Here is a 15946-nt window from a genome sequence, read left to right on the forward strand (position 1 = left end):
ACTATAGTAGGAAACTTTAACAGCAGGCCCATTATTGACATTGATTAGTACAGAAGTGTTGCCAATATATCAAATATGAAACTTGTAGAATACAAAATCAAAACTTCATTTTAGAATAATATACTGCATGATTTATGTAATGGTAATTTTTATCTTAAGAATATATTTAAACATGATGAAATATAGTGTGCTAGATAGGTGTAACTCTGATGTGGTTTAAAAATAGAAATTGGAAATTTTCTACTAAGTAATATATATGTGTTTTAACAAACTGTTTACTATTTAGTCTGAAATGGAAAAAATGAAACTTCATCTGGGGGGACAGCTGAGCATGCATTACGAATCTAGAACAAAAGGAATGGAAAAAGTCATTACTGAAAATGAGAGGCTACGAAAAGAGCTGAAGAAGGTATGATCATTGTAACGTATCCCTTTATTTCCAGTAGTTACTGGATGTGGTAATTGTCTTACTTTTTAAAAAATGGTTGAAATGAAATAGATGCTTTTCTTAGTATTAGTATTGCCATGACCAAATTCTTAATTATATGTGGAGAGGAGACATCCAAGAAACAGGACATTAGAGTATGTGTAAGTTTTAGTGCCGGTGATCTGAGATACCATCTATCTAGGATACACCATCAGCGCTTAATCTCTCTCTCACCATCTGTTTAGATAACCCAGTGCTTTGTAGGAGGTTATCTATTTTATAAAACTTTGTTTTTATTGAACAATAGGAAGCTGACAGTGGAGAGAAGCTCCGAATAGCAAAGAATAACTTGGAGATATTAAATGAGAAGTTAACCATACAGCTGGAGGAAGCCATTAAGAGACTAAATTTGGCTGAGAACACAGGCCCTCAGCTTGATGAAGCTGACAGGAAAAGCAGCAATTCAGTTGTTGTAACAAGGTAGGAATTGTGAATTAAGTTCTTTTTCATTCCTCTTTAAGTATTAGCAAAAAAAATAAAGGCTTTCATTTTCATAATTTTTCTTTCCTCTTTTGAAGATACTTTTAATATTATTTTCTGGTTCTATATTAGTATGTAGAATTAGTATATGGATCTCTGATATGAATCCAGCAGAGTGCTACCATCCTTAAGTACTGGCCTTCCTCTTTCTTCCCATCAGCTGTAGACTCCTGTATAGTTTTGGTAGAGGACATATTTTGTGTTCCTTGCTACTCAAATGTAGTGTCTTTGTGCTTTGTGGAGTAATATCAGCATTTTTGCTGAATATAAAAAGCATATATTTCAGTACCTTACCACAAAGATAGCAACCTGGGGAAGAAAAAAAAAAAAAGGAGTCCCACAGACTGCATTTTCCAGCATGGCTGCATTTATTTATCTACATTTAACCGTGTAAACATGCAGAGGTTGTTAGGAAGCCCACTGGGATTTCCGTGCTCCTTGGGACCTGTGCTAAAGATCCCTCATATGTGTTCTGGAGGCCCTGAAAGCAAGTTGCAGTCAGCCAGGTGGTCCTGTTAATTGTAGTGGAAGGGAGAAAAATTCAGAGACTAGCATTGGATCATCTTTTACAGTATATATAAAAAGAATTGTGGGAATTGTCAACTCCTAAATTTGTACTTAGAATTCAGACTTTGAAATCAGAATCAAAAGTCACTTTTGCTTTGCTAATAATAGCAAATGTTTACAAATCTTTACTAGTCAGTTACCTGAAAGCTACCTGTCAGTTGTTCTAAAATTCAGGTACCACTTGCATCACTGAGGGTAGAACACACTAAAGAAAATGGTTTTATGACACCAGTTTCTACATTTCAACTTATGCATGCTGTATTATTTTGTCAGTACTTCTGCACGTAGTTCAGATGCTTTTTCTATGACAACCTGCTTTTAAAGGCTGAACATCTTAACTCGACAGCCTGAACTACTTTAATTGCATTTTTTTTATTTCATAGAAACAAACTGTTCAGTACTGTTTTGTGCTTTGTTTACAGAAAGTGTTTTGGGGAACAGTCAGCCCAAAACCATTGCCAGTCCAAAATGCTTTACTGTTTATACCTGTTTTCAAAAATGAGCTACAGCCAAGGAGGCTAGTCAGGTCTCTCACTGGCATGTTTAACAATGAACACATTGATACAGAATATGAAGTTTGATATAATATACATTCACATGAAAACAGAGAATAAAGGAGAATTTTATCCCTCCTTGAGGCAAGAATTTTGAATTGGGTGTTATCTCTTGTACTGGCATGTCTAAAAGGACAAGAAACTGAAACACTGCTTATGCTATTAAGAAACACCCTCTGTCCAAATAGGAATGGAAGAGAGCAAATTTTTGCAGAAAAATACTACTATCCAGGGATGACCTCAGGACAAAGTAAGCTCACATGCTGCAAAACAGAAAGAAACTTGTCTGATTGCAGGCGAGGTCAGATAGCTGTTGAGCTTTAGTCTCTCTGCTGCTGTCCGTGATTTTACCCACTTCTTAGTTTTGCACTCCCACAGAATCGGTTGGCAGCGTTTTGGTGGCTTCTCTGACGTGTTGGCTGAGGTATTTCACTTCAATGAGACTTCAGAAAGCTGTTCTTTTTTTTCCCCTTTCCTCCTAACCCTGCAGTGATGTAGAATGTCTTCATGCAAGCTCAGGTGACAGCCATATTACTGGGGGAAATTGGCTGCCAGCCACGGGAAGAACAGGATCATGCAGTGAAGATGGTAGGCCCTTAACAGCTTGCATTAGCATTATGTGAGAAACAATCTGCAGCCAGAAACACAGACTCAGGCAAGGATCTCAGTGAACTAACATTTTTATTCACGATTGCAAGGGCGGGCGTCCTGCAAGTAGGAGCACACAGCAGACGTGTATCATAACCTTCTATTCCCTGTTACCCAGTGCTTGATTTTTCCTCATTGGCTCAGTACTACAGGTTCACAAGCTACTTGACGCTTGTTACTATACCATGTGTTGATTTTTATTTCACCAAGTTTACCTTGTCAATTTCTCCTCTTCCTCCCCCTCCCTTTTTTTTCCTTGTGACTGGAGGGGCCCATGATATTTTTTTTTTTCTCTGATTCTGCAACTGCTTGTCTTGTTTTTCTTAGCCATCCTCCGTACTTTGGGACAGTGGGACCTTCATTGTCCCCTTACCTGCTTAACATACCCCCCAGTGTTATGCCTACACAATCACTTTTGAATATGCAAGGTTAGTGGAATTTTCCAATGCTAAAACACAACTTAATCTCTTACAATTATCAACCCAATATATAGTTTGAATATAGTTTTTCTTTTAGCTTATCTCTTTGAAAAACATTTGTGCCTAATTCTTTTTGGTTAATATAGGTAGGTGTGAGTGTGTATAGTGACTAATTAATTCTACTTGACTATTTCAAGTGGTGTGAGTAAAAATTTTTATTTGCTTTAACATGCTTTGAGATTAACATGATTTTAAAGTAAATGAATAACATCAACCTAGAAAAGCTAACCTAGAGAATCTCATTGTTGCGTTTCATCATGCAGTCTACCTCACACGCATGTTTTCCAAAGCACTTACATGGTAGTAAAAGATCCTTGACAGGGCATCATCCAAAAGTTTCATCCAGGGAAAACTTCATCCTTGGCATTCTACTGTTTGGCAGGTAGCAAGGTACTGGAGACTATCACTACCTGAAAAGCCTCTTCAGAGTTGGATTAGGTAACCTCCAGAGGAGCTTACCAACTGACATTTCAGTGATTCTACAAAACCATTTTTGTAGTCTTGTATGTCTCAAAGAAAATGGAATCTTTCTCAGACTATGGTTACTCCAGGGCAAAACATCATTTACTGTAGAACTTTTTTTTTCTGTTGGATTCCTCATTTCCTGTATCTGTATTAAACTTTTTCTCAGTACATAATTTCCATACATTTTTAATTTATAATACTATAAACGTATGACACTGAATTGAGACATGACCCATGCACACCACTGCATCAGCTGAGTGCAGTAAAAGACATGCATGTTTTTAGTAGGGCGTAGGCTGGGATATATGTGCAGTACAATGGAAAGATTCCAGGCCGTTATTGGTAAAGAAACAAAGTAAGGTCAGCAACAATGGAACACGTGGAAGAGCCTTTTTATTCAAAAATCACAAAAAAGCATTTCTTGTTGTGGTCATTCAGCTTGCTTATAAACAGGACCAGTAATTATTTCTAGGCCTCTGCTCCAAACATTTAGAATGCATTTTACAGCATTTCATCTATGTGAGAATATTTTAATCTCTATTTCTGCAAATGCAATAGCTTTTGCTCTTATCTCTCTCTTAATATATATATATATATATATATGTGTGTGTGTGTTGGTTTTTTGTTTTTGTTTTTTTTTTTTTTTTACCAGGATGCAGGAAACAAAGTTGAAGGAACTGGAAATGGATATTGCTAAAAAAAACGAAAGCATTACTAACCTTAAACAGCTGCTTCAGGAGGCAATAGAACGTGAACATAATGCTGATAAAAACTTAAAAGATCTGAAAGAACAAGTGAGTAAAGTCTAGCCAGATGACTCTGAGAACAGATTAATTTCATTCTAACGTCTATAGTGGCAGAGTATATTATTTATTCTCTAGCCCATGAGGTTTTTTTCAGTCTAAAATGCCGTAATTGTACATTTAGATACTTCAGGATTAATAAGGTTTACTACATATTACCAGTATATATTTATGACTTGCACTTACTGGGGAAATAATATTTCTCTGTAGTTTTATTTTAGTTGCATTGATCATTTGAAGCCTGTAAGTATAGAGGGTTCGTGTTGTCTTAAAATCATTCTAGCTTGGTCAGCACATTTAATTTGCCACCAGAACATTCCTCTTTCTTCCAGGTCATTTTGGGGGGACTGAGTCCCTAAAAGGGATTTTCATATCTCTTTCTAATATGGCATCTTACACACAGACCTTAGTAAGTCCTACAAATATATTTCGCACATGGAAGAATTCTTAATTTTAAACTAAGGTATCTTTGAAAAGATCTGTAAGATTTTGAACTTCAAGTATGTCAGACATTTAGTCCTAGCACTATCCACCTAGATTAGCTTCTATCTTGCATTGGCCATTTTCAGAGTAAAGTATTGATACAAGGAATTTTCAATATAAAGTCATATATATTATCAAAGCAGGTAAGCTTGTTCAATAAGCAGAACTTAGAGTGGAGTTCTGTAAAACAATTATTTTGTAAAGCTTTGCTTGGTTTCACTTTTCAGTTTAAAATCAGAATTATTAACATAAAGCATATACCAACAGCAAAAAAAAAAAAACAAAAAACAAAAAACAGACTATTTTATTATGTGGTATGACTCTGGGGCATCACACTTCAAGGTTTGTCTTGTGTCTCAAATGTAGATGATGGCCTGTGGTCAAGGTTAACTCCGTTTCAAAATGGAGACTGTCAAAGAATTTTAGACAGTAGAATAAAGTCTGTTGCTAACAGTAGCCTTACGGGAGTTAATAAATTGTCATCGTATTTAAAAAAACAACATCCAGTTTCACATTTGAAAGACTTTAACTTTTTCTTCCTCTAACTTCTACTGAAAGGCACTTCCACAGGCTAACTCCTCTGTTTAGAAACCTGTTTCTAATTTACGACTGCGGGTCATTTCTAGTCAACATCACATACATTTGCTTTTTAATTTAAAAATCACTTTTTGTATCACGCTTAAAAAGGAACTCAGATACTTAATACACTCAAATAAGCATGTTGGTAGTATTTTTATGCACCTTTATGTATATCACTTTCTTAAGCATATCTATAAATTATCCTCAGGTTTATCCATGTGTCTTAACTTTTTTTTTTTTTTTTTTGTAAATCTGGCTTGTGAATACTTACTTCTTTCTTTACTTTTCATGAAATATACAGCACTAACCTGTACTAGCTTTAAGAGTACTGTAAATAACTAGAAGCTTTGCAGAAAATGATAGTAGGTAAACATTTTTTTCTCCCTTTGTACTCAAGTAGTAGTAAGGGGAAAAAGTATTTATAATAGACATGTATATGTCTATATAGACATGTATATAATAATATGTTTATATAATAGACCATTGTACCATTGTTTAATATTTTATATAATAATCCATAATATATATTTAAAATTTACTGTTAGCAGTATTTTCATTTATTTTATTAAGCTATGCCAAAGAGAAGTAATTCCGTGATCCCATGTGAACTGCAGTATCTGTGGATACTGTTTTCAAGACTAAGACTTTTTTTTTTTTTTTTTAACTTGTCTTAAGATTGAGTTTCTCAAACAATTTTCTGAAGATGCAAGGACAGAACAAGGCCTCATCAGGGAGCTTCAGCTTTTAAGGTACTGTATTCCTCGGCCAGTATAGATGAAATAAGAATGATCAAGAAACAGAAGGAATTTTTATTTATATTACTAGATATTCTGAAACATTATGATGATTTTTTAAAATTCTAAAATTATTTTATATTCCAGATCAACTAATAATCAATTAGAGAAAGAAAAAGCAGAACTAGCTCACCAGGTGGAAAACTATAAGCACCACATACATACGTATACAAGTGAAGGTCCTGCAGCTGGTAATCTCTTTTAGTATCTCTAATAAAGATCTTCATGTATTTTGGGCCTAAAACAGTTTTTACTTAATGTGTGCTAGATGGTAATAAATCCACAGAATTATCTGGATTCTATTAATGCTGAAGTACCATAAACTGGAGCAGATTAAGGTCTTTGAGTAAACAGCCTTTTTATAGGGAGTATTAGTAAAAATTTTCTATAATGAAAGATCCAGCCTAACAAGAGGATGGAATCTTTGCAAGATTTCCTATCCCAAGAAAGTGGGTATTTCACGCTACCATTTACCTCATAAACCTCAGAAGACTGTTTGTAAGGTTTGTCGTTCATTGAAACCATCCTCCCTACTCCTCTTGCCTAAGGCTCCAAGCTGCCAGAGAAGTGTCCATTTCCAGGTATGTGGAATGATTTAAGAGTTAGCAGGCATCAGTCCCATAGCGAAAACAAAGGAGGACATGGAGAGCACTGCAGAGCAGTGCACTGCCATAACACCGGGGGGGGGGGGGGGAGGAGGGACAAAAACAAAAAAGCACTCTTAAAATCATGAATACAGTTTAAGATCCTTAAACTATGTAACTTCCAAAAATTCCTGCATTTAATTCAGAGAAACTGAATATTGTATTTCTCAGAAGTGTGCTACTACACTGACTAAGGCAGTATTGCATTTAGTCCCAAGAATCATATTCCATAATATATATTATGTATTTCGGTGGTTGTTGATCACAGTTGCGTTTACACACTTCTAATGTTTCAACTTTCAAGAAAAGCAAACCTACTGTAACAAAATTGTTCATGTGATTGATTATCATTACCTTAATTTCCTATCAAGTCCACATTTTTTGCAGGACATAATGAAATTGTTGAGAAGGATAAAAACGACAAGGGAATGACAGATGTAGCTGACCTCCAGGCACAGTTAAAAGCCTCAGAATTAGAAAAACAGCAATTAAAGGTGAGTTGTTAAGATTATTCTTGGCAAAAGCATCCTTTGCAAAATTATGGGTGGCTAGAAAGAGCTATTTGATATCCAAACTAACACTAAAACAACACCTCAATTTCTAAGCATTATATTTATAAAGCAGATTTTGTTGTTCATTAATTTGCTGTTTCTGAGTAGATTTTTGTGTCTCTGTAGTGAAGCGAGAACTCTGAAGAAAAAGGCAAAAAAGCTGTTTTTGACATGTATTTCCTAAGTTCTGTATATTGATGGTACTCCTTTGTTCTTTTTAATAGGAAGAAACAAAAAAGTTGAGAAGAGAACTGGAAAACTTCAACCCTTCCTTTTTTGAAGAAATTGAGGATCTGAAATATAACTATAATGAAGAAGTAAAAAAAAATATTATTTTAGAAGAAAGATTAAAGCAGCTTTCTGAAGAGTTTGGCATTCATGTGGATAGTCCAGCCAATGTTTCCATTGATTAGGCTCATGTTTAGTATCCTCATTATTAATACAGAAAATAAATTCTGGGGCAGTTATATAATACTGATTTATTTGTCTATTTTCTTTCTGGAATGATACAAATTATTAAAGTTACAATGGCTTGGCACATACCACAGCATGCAGAATTGGATTAGGCAGTGGATTGTGGTATACACCAGTCAAAATGAAAAACAGCTTTACCTCCCCCAGACACATAGCGATATTAATTCAGAACAGTAATTGTGGTTACGTGTATTTTTCAGAGAAGTCCAAGCTTTCAACTCCACTTAGAAGTTCAGAAACTCTGAATGCATACTGTGTATGCTGAATTCCTGATCAATAGTACTATATAATTTATTCTTGCTGTCGTGTGCTGTAATACATCTTGACTATGGTTGTCTCTCTTATAACAAGATCATTTATATTTACTGCATTTTTACAAAATTCAAGAATGAACAATTGTAAATAAACAGTATTCTTCTATATAAATAAATGTGCAGCTATGTGAAATGTTACATTTTATATACTTTATATATATGTGTACTTTATAGTGCAAATAAACAAAGCCCACTCATCACGCATTCTCACTTTTATTTATGTCATCTTTTTTCAAATACTTAATATATCCTTGATAAATTTAGGTGCAGTCTCAGAATGCCTATTACTAAACCAAGTCACATCTTTTCCAAGTTACTAAGGATCTTGAAAATAGAATGAGTATAATTCCTATTACATACTTTGATCTTTGTCCCAAATTATGAAATAGCTTAATTAGGTTTTCAGGTACTAGCATAATGCTGCAGCTTATCAGCTAAATAATACAGTGAATGCCTTCCCCAAGAAGAACTCGAACCTTTAAAAAATTATTACATTTCAGGCCTAATTCTAGTCCCACCAGAAATCTATCTTGTGCTGATAAGAAAAAGCAATCTGAATTCTACATGTTACAGTAATTATATTTAGAAAAGGGCAATCTATGGAACTTTTACAGTTGTTGTCATTCGTTAACTACTCCGATCAGCCACTGTTGGACAACATACTATTTGACCGTAACAGTTCCAAGAATGGGTAAACAAATTAAGTATTTTTTCAGAAGTGATAAAAAAAACATGCTGAAAGCTAGATCTCTGTTCTGAATGTCACATTTCCTATTACATACAACTAGTCATTTAGGAAGAACTTCAAAATGCAGAGTATTGTGCCCACTGCCTAATCAGCAAGATTCCTTTTTGGAAGGAGTTCTGTGATAGACAGAAACAAGAAGAGTGCAGGACATACAGCAATTAACTTAAAATAAAAAAAAACTTCAACCATCAAACTTGATATCTTTGAGTCTGTCGAATCTTTGACCATCTAGGTTTGAAAAATGGTGAAACAAACTCTTTGGTCCAAAGTCACAGTCATAATCATTTCTATTAAAAGAAACGACAACAGGCTGAGAATTCAGGTATGTCTCTGCAAGTGGCCAGCATAAACCAAGATGATGGCGATGGAGCTAAAAGAAGAAGAAACAGATCCATTTAGAGATTTGAATATAGTAGCCCAGCAGTGCCTATTTTGAAAGAAAGAGGGAGGCCTTAATTCTAGGATTCCCTGCAGTAGATCTCTTCTTACAAACATCCATTAGTTATCTGTTACTTGAATAACACGACTAAGTGAATCACAAAAGGCAAACCAGAACCACAGCTTCAGAAATAAAAGTTAACTTGCTAATTAAACAGAGAACACATTCTTATTAACAATCCTTATTCTAAATGACATTACAGGAAATGAATGTTTAAAATAAACTTTAAAATACTGAGTGATTTGTATAGAGATAGGAAAAACATTATTTTGTGTTCTCAGTAACTATTATCTATAATATAGGTAATGGAAAAGTTTAATAAGCTGTCATTTGTAGTGATTACTTTTTCAGTGGCTTGACTAATTCTGCTGTAACCTAATTTGCTAGGAGAATGTTTACTATTGAGAATTTGGAAAAGGCAGAATAAACAGTAAATCACAATACCTCAGATAGTACAAATTACATGTATTATAGTGATTTCCACATGTCTATCAATATATTTACCTTGATTAAACACCCATCACGGCAGTGCCACACAATTCCTTCAACTTTACCCTCACTGCAGCCTTCAAACCAAGACAGTATGTCATTTTGATTCAAAGAAGGTGGATTCTTTATTTCAAATGCTCCATGTGGTACAAGAAGATGTACAGGTTGCTTTCTGCTTCCCAATCCTTTGTTAAAAGGAACAAAAATCATCCTTCTAGTTATGTGTTTAAATTTAACATTTTCCCCATTTTTGTTATTACAGCTATCTTAAAAGCACCCTATAAAGGTAGATTTCTGTTAGATACTACAAAAATGTCCTGCCTTTAGAAGACCAGTTAAGTATAAGTATCAAATGTAGCCATCTCTTCCTCGTGTAACTTTTATTTATATAAAATAAATCAACATGATATACAGGTTATACTATCTTCTGTTCAGTCCTCATGCTCACCTCCTCAGTAACCATAAAATCACTGATGAAATTCTTCATGCTTTTAATCACAATCCGTATCACAAACAAGCATCTTTCTGAAAGTCTGGCATATTTTCTTACACATGGGGATTGATTGATAGGCCAGGCTGTTAATAAATGCATTGCCTCTTCACTGACTGAAGATTTATATTGAATAACTAAGAAAAAAGCTGTTAAAGGAACTGTAAAAAAGAAAAAAAAAAAAAAAGGAAAAAATCTAAATTCTAACAAAGCACATAGAGTATGTACTACTTTTCCTATCCATCCCTGCAGATTACTACAGCAGCCAAGCTAAGAAATTAAAATGCACTTGAGCTTATACATAATTGTGGGTTTTGTTAACAAACTTTAAGGGGAGAGGTCACAGCCAAAATTTAGCTGAAATTACACTTCCTTAAAGAGATACTCATAATATGTCACAATTTTAGAAAATTACAACTTTTTTTTAATAGGCACTAAAAATTATGGTTGAATAAAGCGTTTAATTTTAATGGACTAATAGTATCAAGAAAGCAAAAAAAGACAAGAAAAGGCACCATCAAACAATCTTAAAATATTTCGAAGACTAACATTTAAGACATTTTTTCCAATCAGAGTATTTATTCCTGAGGGGAAAGAAAAAAAAAAGTTAACTGGTCTAGAAACTGCAATAAGCATTAGATAAAACTTACTTCTTGATTGCTGAGAAAGTAGTTCTTCAACAGAATAGCCATTTTTCCCTGTCAGGTGTCAGACACAGCTCAGCATCAATATAGCCGAAACCTCAATTTTAGGTTTGGTGTAAATGGTTTACTCTACATAGGTATATGCAAAGCCAAGGTATACCCAGTTTTTGTTTTGTTTTAAATCACAGTTATTTTAATGCAGAAGCTTATTAATTCATGCTTCTTTTGTTGAACAAAACTGCTGCTCTTTTTTGAAAGGCAATAGCAAAGCATTTTGATGTTAAATCCTGAAGAATATGAAGGCAGAAACAGCTTCAATAGACAAGCAGACTCAGGACAACTCAGCTTTCTGAGGTGATTAATTTTTGGTGCCAACCTGCGAATGTTCATTGAGCTAGCCCTTTCTTTCCTTTCTATAAGATCACAGAATGGGCAGGGTTGGAAGGGACCTCTGAAGATCATCTAGTCCAAACTCCCTGCCAAGCAGGATCACCTAGAGCACATTGCACAGGATGGCACCCAGGTGGGTTTTGAAAATCTCCAGAGAAGGAGACTCCACAACCTCTCTGGGTAGCCTGTTCCAGTGCTCTGTCACCCACACAGGAAAGAAGTGCCCCCTCATATTCATGTGGAATTTCCTGTGCTTCAGTTTGCGCACATTACCTCTTGTGCTGTTGCTGGGCACAACTGAAAAGAGACTAGCTCCATCCTCTCGACACCCTCCACTCAGATATTTATACACATTGATGAGCTCTCCCCTCTTTCAGCGTGTCCTCATACAGCAGGTGCTCCAGCCCTCTAACCATCCTCTGAACTCGCTCTAGTAGTTCTATGCCCCTCTTGTACTGGGGAGCCCAGAACTGGACACAATACTCCAGGAAGGCCTCACCAGGGCTGAGTAGCGGAGGAGTATCACCTCCCTTGGCCTGCTGGCAACACTCTTCTGAATGTAGCCCAGGATACCATTGGACTTCTTGGCCCCAAGGGCACAATGCTGATTCATGGTCAGCCTGCTGTACACCAGGACTCCCAGGTCTCTCTCTGCAGAGCTGCTCTCCAGCAGGTCAGTCCCCAGCCCGTACTGGGCTTGGGGTTATTCCTTCCTAGGTGTAGGACCCTGCACTTGCCATTGTTGAACTAAGATGTTACATTTCTAATTTAGAACATGTTATTATAATTACAGGAAAAAACATTTTACAAAGAAAATTATTATTTTCCACCTAAAATATCGCTCAGTAAAAGAGTATTTAAGAACTGAACATACAAACTTACCGTATGGATTTGCATTAATATTTGTCCCAATAAGCTCCAGTGTTTGCTCTAGAAGTTCTGCCAGTGGTACTGGACTGATTTCCAAAAGCCCAGGGTCAGCATGGTGTTTCAATACCAGTGCTATTTCAGCCTCATAATTTACAACAGATGAGTGCCAGCAATACTGCTTACTATTTTTCTCCACAGGCACCCAACCTATGAGGAAACAGTGGGTTTTACCAAAGTATCTAAATGTATCGAATACATATTAGAACTGTAGATGCATTGAAAAAAAAAATAAAATCATCTACCTTAGCTACACACAGAGTTACTAGAAAAGCTGTCACATCTCAAAGAAATGTCAGAGGAACACAAACTTGTCAATTTTTCTGTACAGAGTTTCAGATTAAGACAAACTATTTTCATTACATCAGAACACAGCCTTTCTGGATAATGAATGCACAACAGTCCAATTGTTTTCTGAATGTTAGCTACTATTTTTTAACTCTGGAACTAATCCTAATTCACTTCAAAAATTATTTTTTCCCGCATTTTGCCATATTTACCCGGCATATGTCCATTTTCATCGGGCAAAGGATTGCCATTAGAGAACTCTACTTCTTTTGCTGGAATCCATGTATCTGGAACAGGCTTGAAATCTTCTTCAAAGTTCCAAATAAATTCTAGACATATAAATGTGGCATTTAGATTTGCACAAACTGTTAGCCAGTTCTACATTTTAATCTTCTATCAATGCAAGTTTAAAACCTTGTTTTAAAGACAGTAGTCTGCATTACTTTGTACAAACCCCAACACTTGTCATACTCATACAGTCTAGAGTTAGGACAGTTTACAGCCTGTAAGTAGTTTAAAATTTCAAACTGACTACAATTAAGAAATAGCTAATAGCCAAGAAATAGCTAACATTATATTTAAACTGGAGCAAGAGAAATAAAGTTGAGTGACATGAAAAAAGAGTAGGATCACTGACGTTTCCTGTGTTAGACCAGAGGTGTTATTCCAGTGGATAACTTACATTACCAAAGCAGGCAAAAATTGTCACTAACCTTTGCAATCTTCCAATGAATATAAGAATTGTTTAAACCTTTTTTCAGCTTGTTTGTTGGGTCTTCTGTCCAGCCTTGCCCATAGATATGGTCGCCCTAGAGATGCCAGAGGTATAAAACCAGCAGTTTACCCCAGTAACTATACCCCGCGGAGTACTAAAATCAACTGCACAAAAGGTAAAATATGAATTCTCACTTGTCACTACAGAAATTTCACATCCAAAAGAATATTTAAATTAATAAATTAACTACTGTATATAAATATAAAAAAATCTACTTGTAGAATCTTGTCTAGTTTAATAGAAAGTTTTCTTACAATTTCAGGTAAAGATAAGAATCCTAGTGATGCAATAAACCACAATCTTCTCATTTCCCCCCAACCTCCATACTTCTTTTAATCCTTCTCAGGGAAATTAAATATCCTCTATATAAATTCTAGTGTGCAAGGAAGATTTACTAGTAAGAAGTTTTAAGATTGGAATATTAACTTAAACTATATTTCATGTACGTTGGAAAGTAAAATCTCTAACAACTTTATGGACTTCTACCATATTTATGGTAACTATTACTTTGTAGTCACGTAAAACAAACTGCTAGTCAACATGAAAATATGCATATGGCTCTTTCTTATTACCTTTATAAGTAGTTACATAACAGCAGGTCCCATCCACCTTTTCAGTAGGAATTGCATTGTATATATCTGCCTCTAATGCCTTTTCATTTAGAGTTTCAGTTGCCAAAACTTTAAATGGCTGAAAAGAAGACAGGTACTTTAAATTCCAATCATTGCTACGTTACGGCCTTGTTTTCATATGGACTCTTGCTTCACATGGCTGAGCTCTACAAATCCAGTATTATGCATTTTATTGCTGATTTCTAATACTATCAAAGTATACCATTGTTTCTTCAAGACAAGTTTGCAGAATACCATAAGGCAAAAGAACAAAGGCAACCTATCTGCCTTTCCCTCTTTTCCATTTTTGATTTATAGACTGTTCTGCATTCCACTTTAAATGGTGCATATAATACAAATGGGTTCCAGTCCAACATTACAAAATTTTGAAATATACCTTCCCGTATTACTATGGTAATATAAGCTCATCATGACTACCTGCCCCTACCTTTTGGTTTGGAACTGAACAGCAATGGCACCATAATTAATACAACACATAGACCACTGGTATGCAAGGTAGCAAAGCATTCTATTGTAAAATACTCAGTGTTAACTAAACATTTTCATCTCAAAAAACAAAACAAAACAAAACAAACAGAAATAAGTGATCCAGGGATCTTAAACAAATATCCAAGCACAACTAGTCCAAGTTTCCAAGGTTTTCCTTAGTAGAATTTCTGTAATGGTTTCTGTGAAAACATGTTAACATTTATGTTTGGATTAAAATATCTTCCTGTATAACCAACCATCCCTCATCTCTCCCTTGTCAGCTCTGAATTGTAAACTGGTCACCAACTCCTGCTATCAAAACACAAAGAAGTCCTTGACTTGAAAAACACAATACATAAAATTCATAAAATGAAAAGCTCCTACATAGTTCCTTTACATTGCATGACTTTTACAGTTCAGTGATTGTATCTGTAACCATAACAAAGTATTTATGAAGACAACATTTTTAGGATAATGAGAAGATACCTGTTGGTTTACCTATCACCACCGTTGCCTTTCTCTCCTAGTGGTCAAAGCCCATGTAATATCCTTGCCTGCACTTGGAACAAGAAAACAGAGCATACCAGTTCCAGATCTAATCACATCTGCTTGTTCTATATGCAGGAACACCAAGTTAGGGAAGGAGCCTGACATGACCAATTATCAATATGGTGCTGGTACTGACAGTTTAACAACAGCTACGGATCCACTGGTGTTATTTTGTCCCTTCCACCCATAAACCAACCATGACTGAGAGGATGTCACATTGGTCTCCATTGCTTTCACCTTGATGTGTATTATGCATCTTAAGAGCCTCATACACCTTCGATCAAAGAAAACAGTGACAATAATGATGAAAAATGCGTATTTTTCCCCAGGCAGGGGCTGCAGGCCGGCTTTACACACACCCGGGCGCTCCCGCTGGAGCGGCCTGGTTCCTTGCCATGTTGCCTACACTTGGAAAAAGCAGAGTGAGGGCGGGCCCCGGGACACCCCCGTCAGGAGAAGCAGAGCTGAAGGGCCCCCATGCGGGCCGGGCAGCCCTCGGGGGGGTCCCGCAGGGCGAGAGGCCTCCCGCCGCGGTGGTGTGCTGGTGCTGGTGGTGGTGGTGGTGCTGGTGCTGCTGCGCGCCCCCCCGCGCCGCCCCGGGCACCTGCCGCTGCCGCTTGGCCGAGGGCTCCTCCTTCACCTCGGTGACGAACAGGCACGGCAGCTTGCGCTGCACCGCGCCCCGCCGCCGCATCGCCCCGCCGCGCCGCGCCGCGCCGCGCCGACAGCCGCCGCCGGACCGGCCGCCAAGTGCGCCCGCGCAGCCCTCCCGCCCCACCCCTCCC

At 36.5% G+C, this 15946-nt stretch overlaps 2 protein-coding genes across 10 annotated transcripts in view; one reads left to right on the top strand and one right to left on the bottom strand.

Moving 5' to 3' along the window:
- The window catches only part of CEP290 (centrosomal protein 290), a 54388-nt gene extending 45862 nt beyond the window's left edge, over positions 1–8526 (top strand). For 7 of the 8 annotated variants that reach the window (XM_072036809.1, XM_072036822.1, XM_072036821.1 and 4 more), the window contains 7 exons: positions 287–409; positions 735–907; positions 4333–4474; positions 6221–6294; positions 6427–6530; positions 7371–7477; positions 7759–8526. In XM_072036809.1, the coding sequence (XP_071892910.1) occupies positions 287–409; positions 735–907; positions 4333–4474; positions 6221–6294; positions 6427–6530; positions 7371–7477; positions 7759–7947 (912 nt within the window). In that variant the 3' untranslated portion in view covers positions 7948–8526. Of the gene's footprint in view, positions 1–286; positions 410–734; positions 908–2578; positions 3024–4332; positions 4475–6220; positions 6295–6426; positions 6531–7370; positions 7478–7758 lie in introns of those variants that run through there. The other variant, XM_072036826.1, reaches the window with a different exon arrangement.
- Positions 8520–15946, bottom strand: RLIG1 (RNA 5'-phosphate and 3'-OH ligase 1). 2 transcript variants are annotated; one of them, XR_003495476.3, is made up of 8 exons: positions 15766–15946; positions 14085–14202; positions 13451–13546; positions 12950–13066; positions 12405–12599; positions 10447–10649; positions 10014–10183; positions 9340–9440 (listed from the first exon to the last, which is right to left on the bottom strand). XR_003495476.3 is itself a non-coding variant. In XM_027451719.2 (7 exons), the coding sequence occupies exons 1-7, from the start codon at positions 15853–15855 to the stop codon at positions 9252–9254; spliced, it is 975 nt and encodes a 324-aa protein (XP_027307520.1). In that variant the 5' UTR covers positions 15856–15944; the 3' UTR covers positions 8520–9251. The 2 variants fall into 2 exon arrangements, 1 of the variants encoding a protein (XP_027307520.1); XM_027451719.2 differs by lacking the exon at positions 10447–10649 and having other exon boundaries at positions 8520–9440; positions 15766–15944.

The sequence above is a fragment of the Anas platyrhynchos genome, chromosome 1 (assembly GCF_047663525.1).
Source record: "Anas platyrhynchos isolate ZD024472 breed Pekin duck chromosome 1, IASCAAS_PekinDuck_T2T, whole genome shotgun sequence".
NCBI classification, from domain to species: Eukaryota; Metazoa; Chordata; class Aves; order Anseriformes; family Anatidae; genus Anas; species Anas platyrhynchos.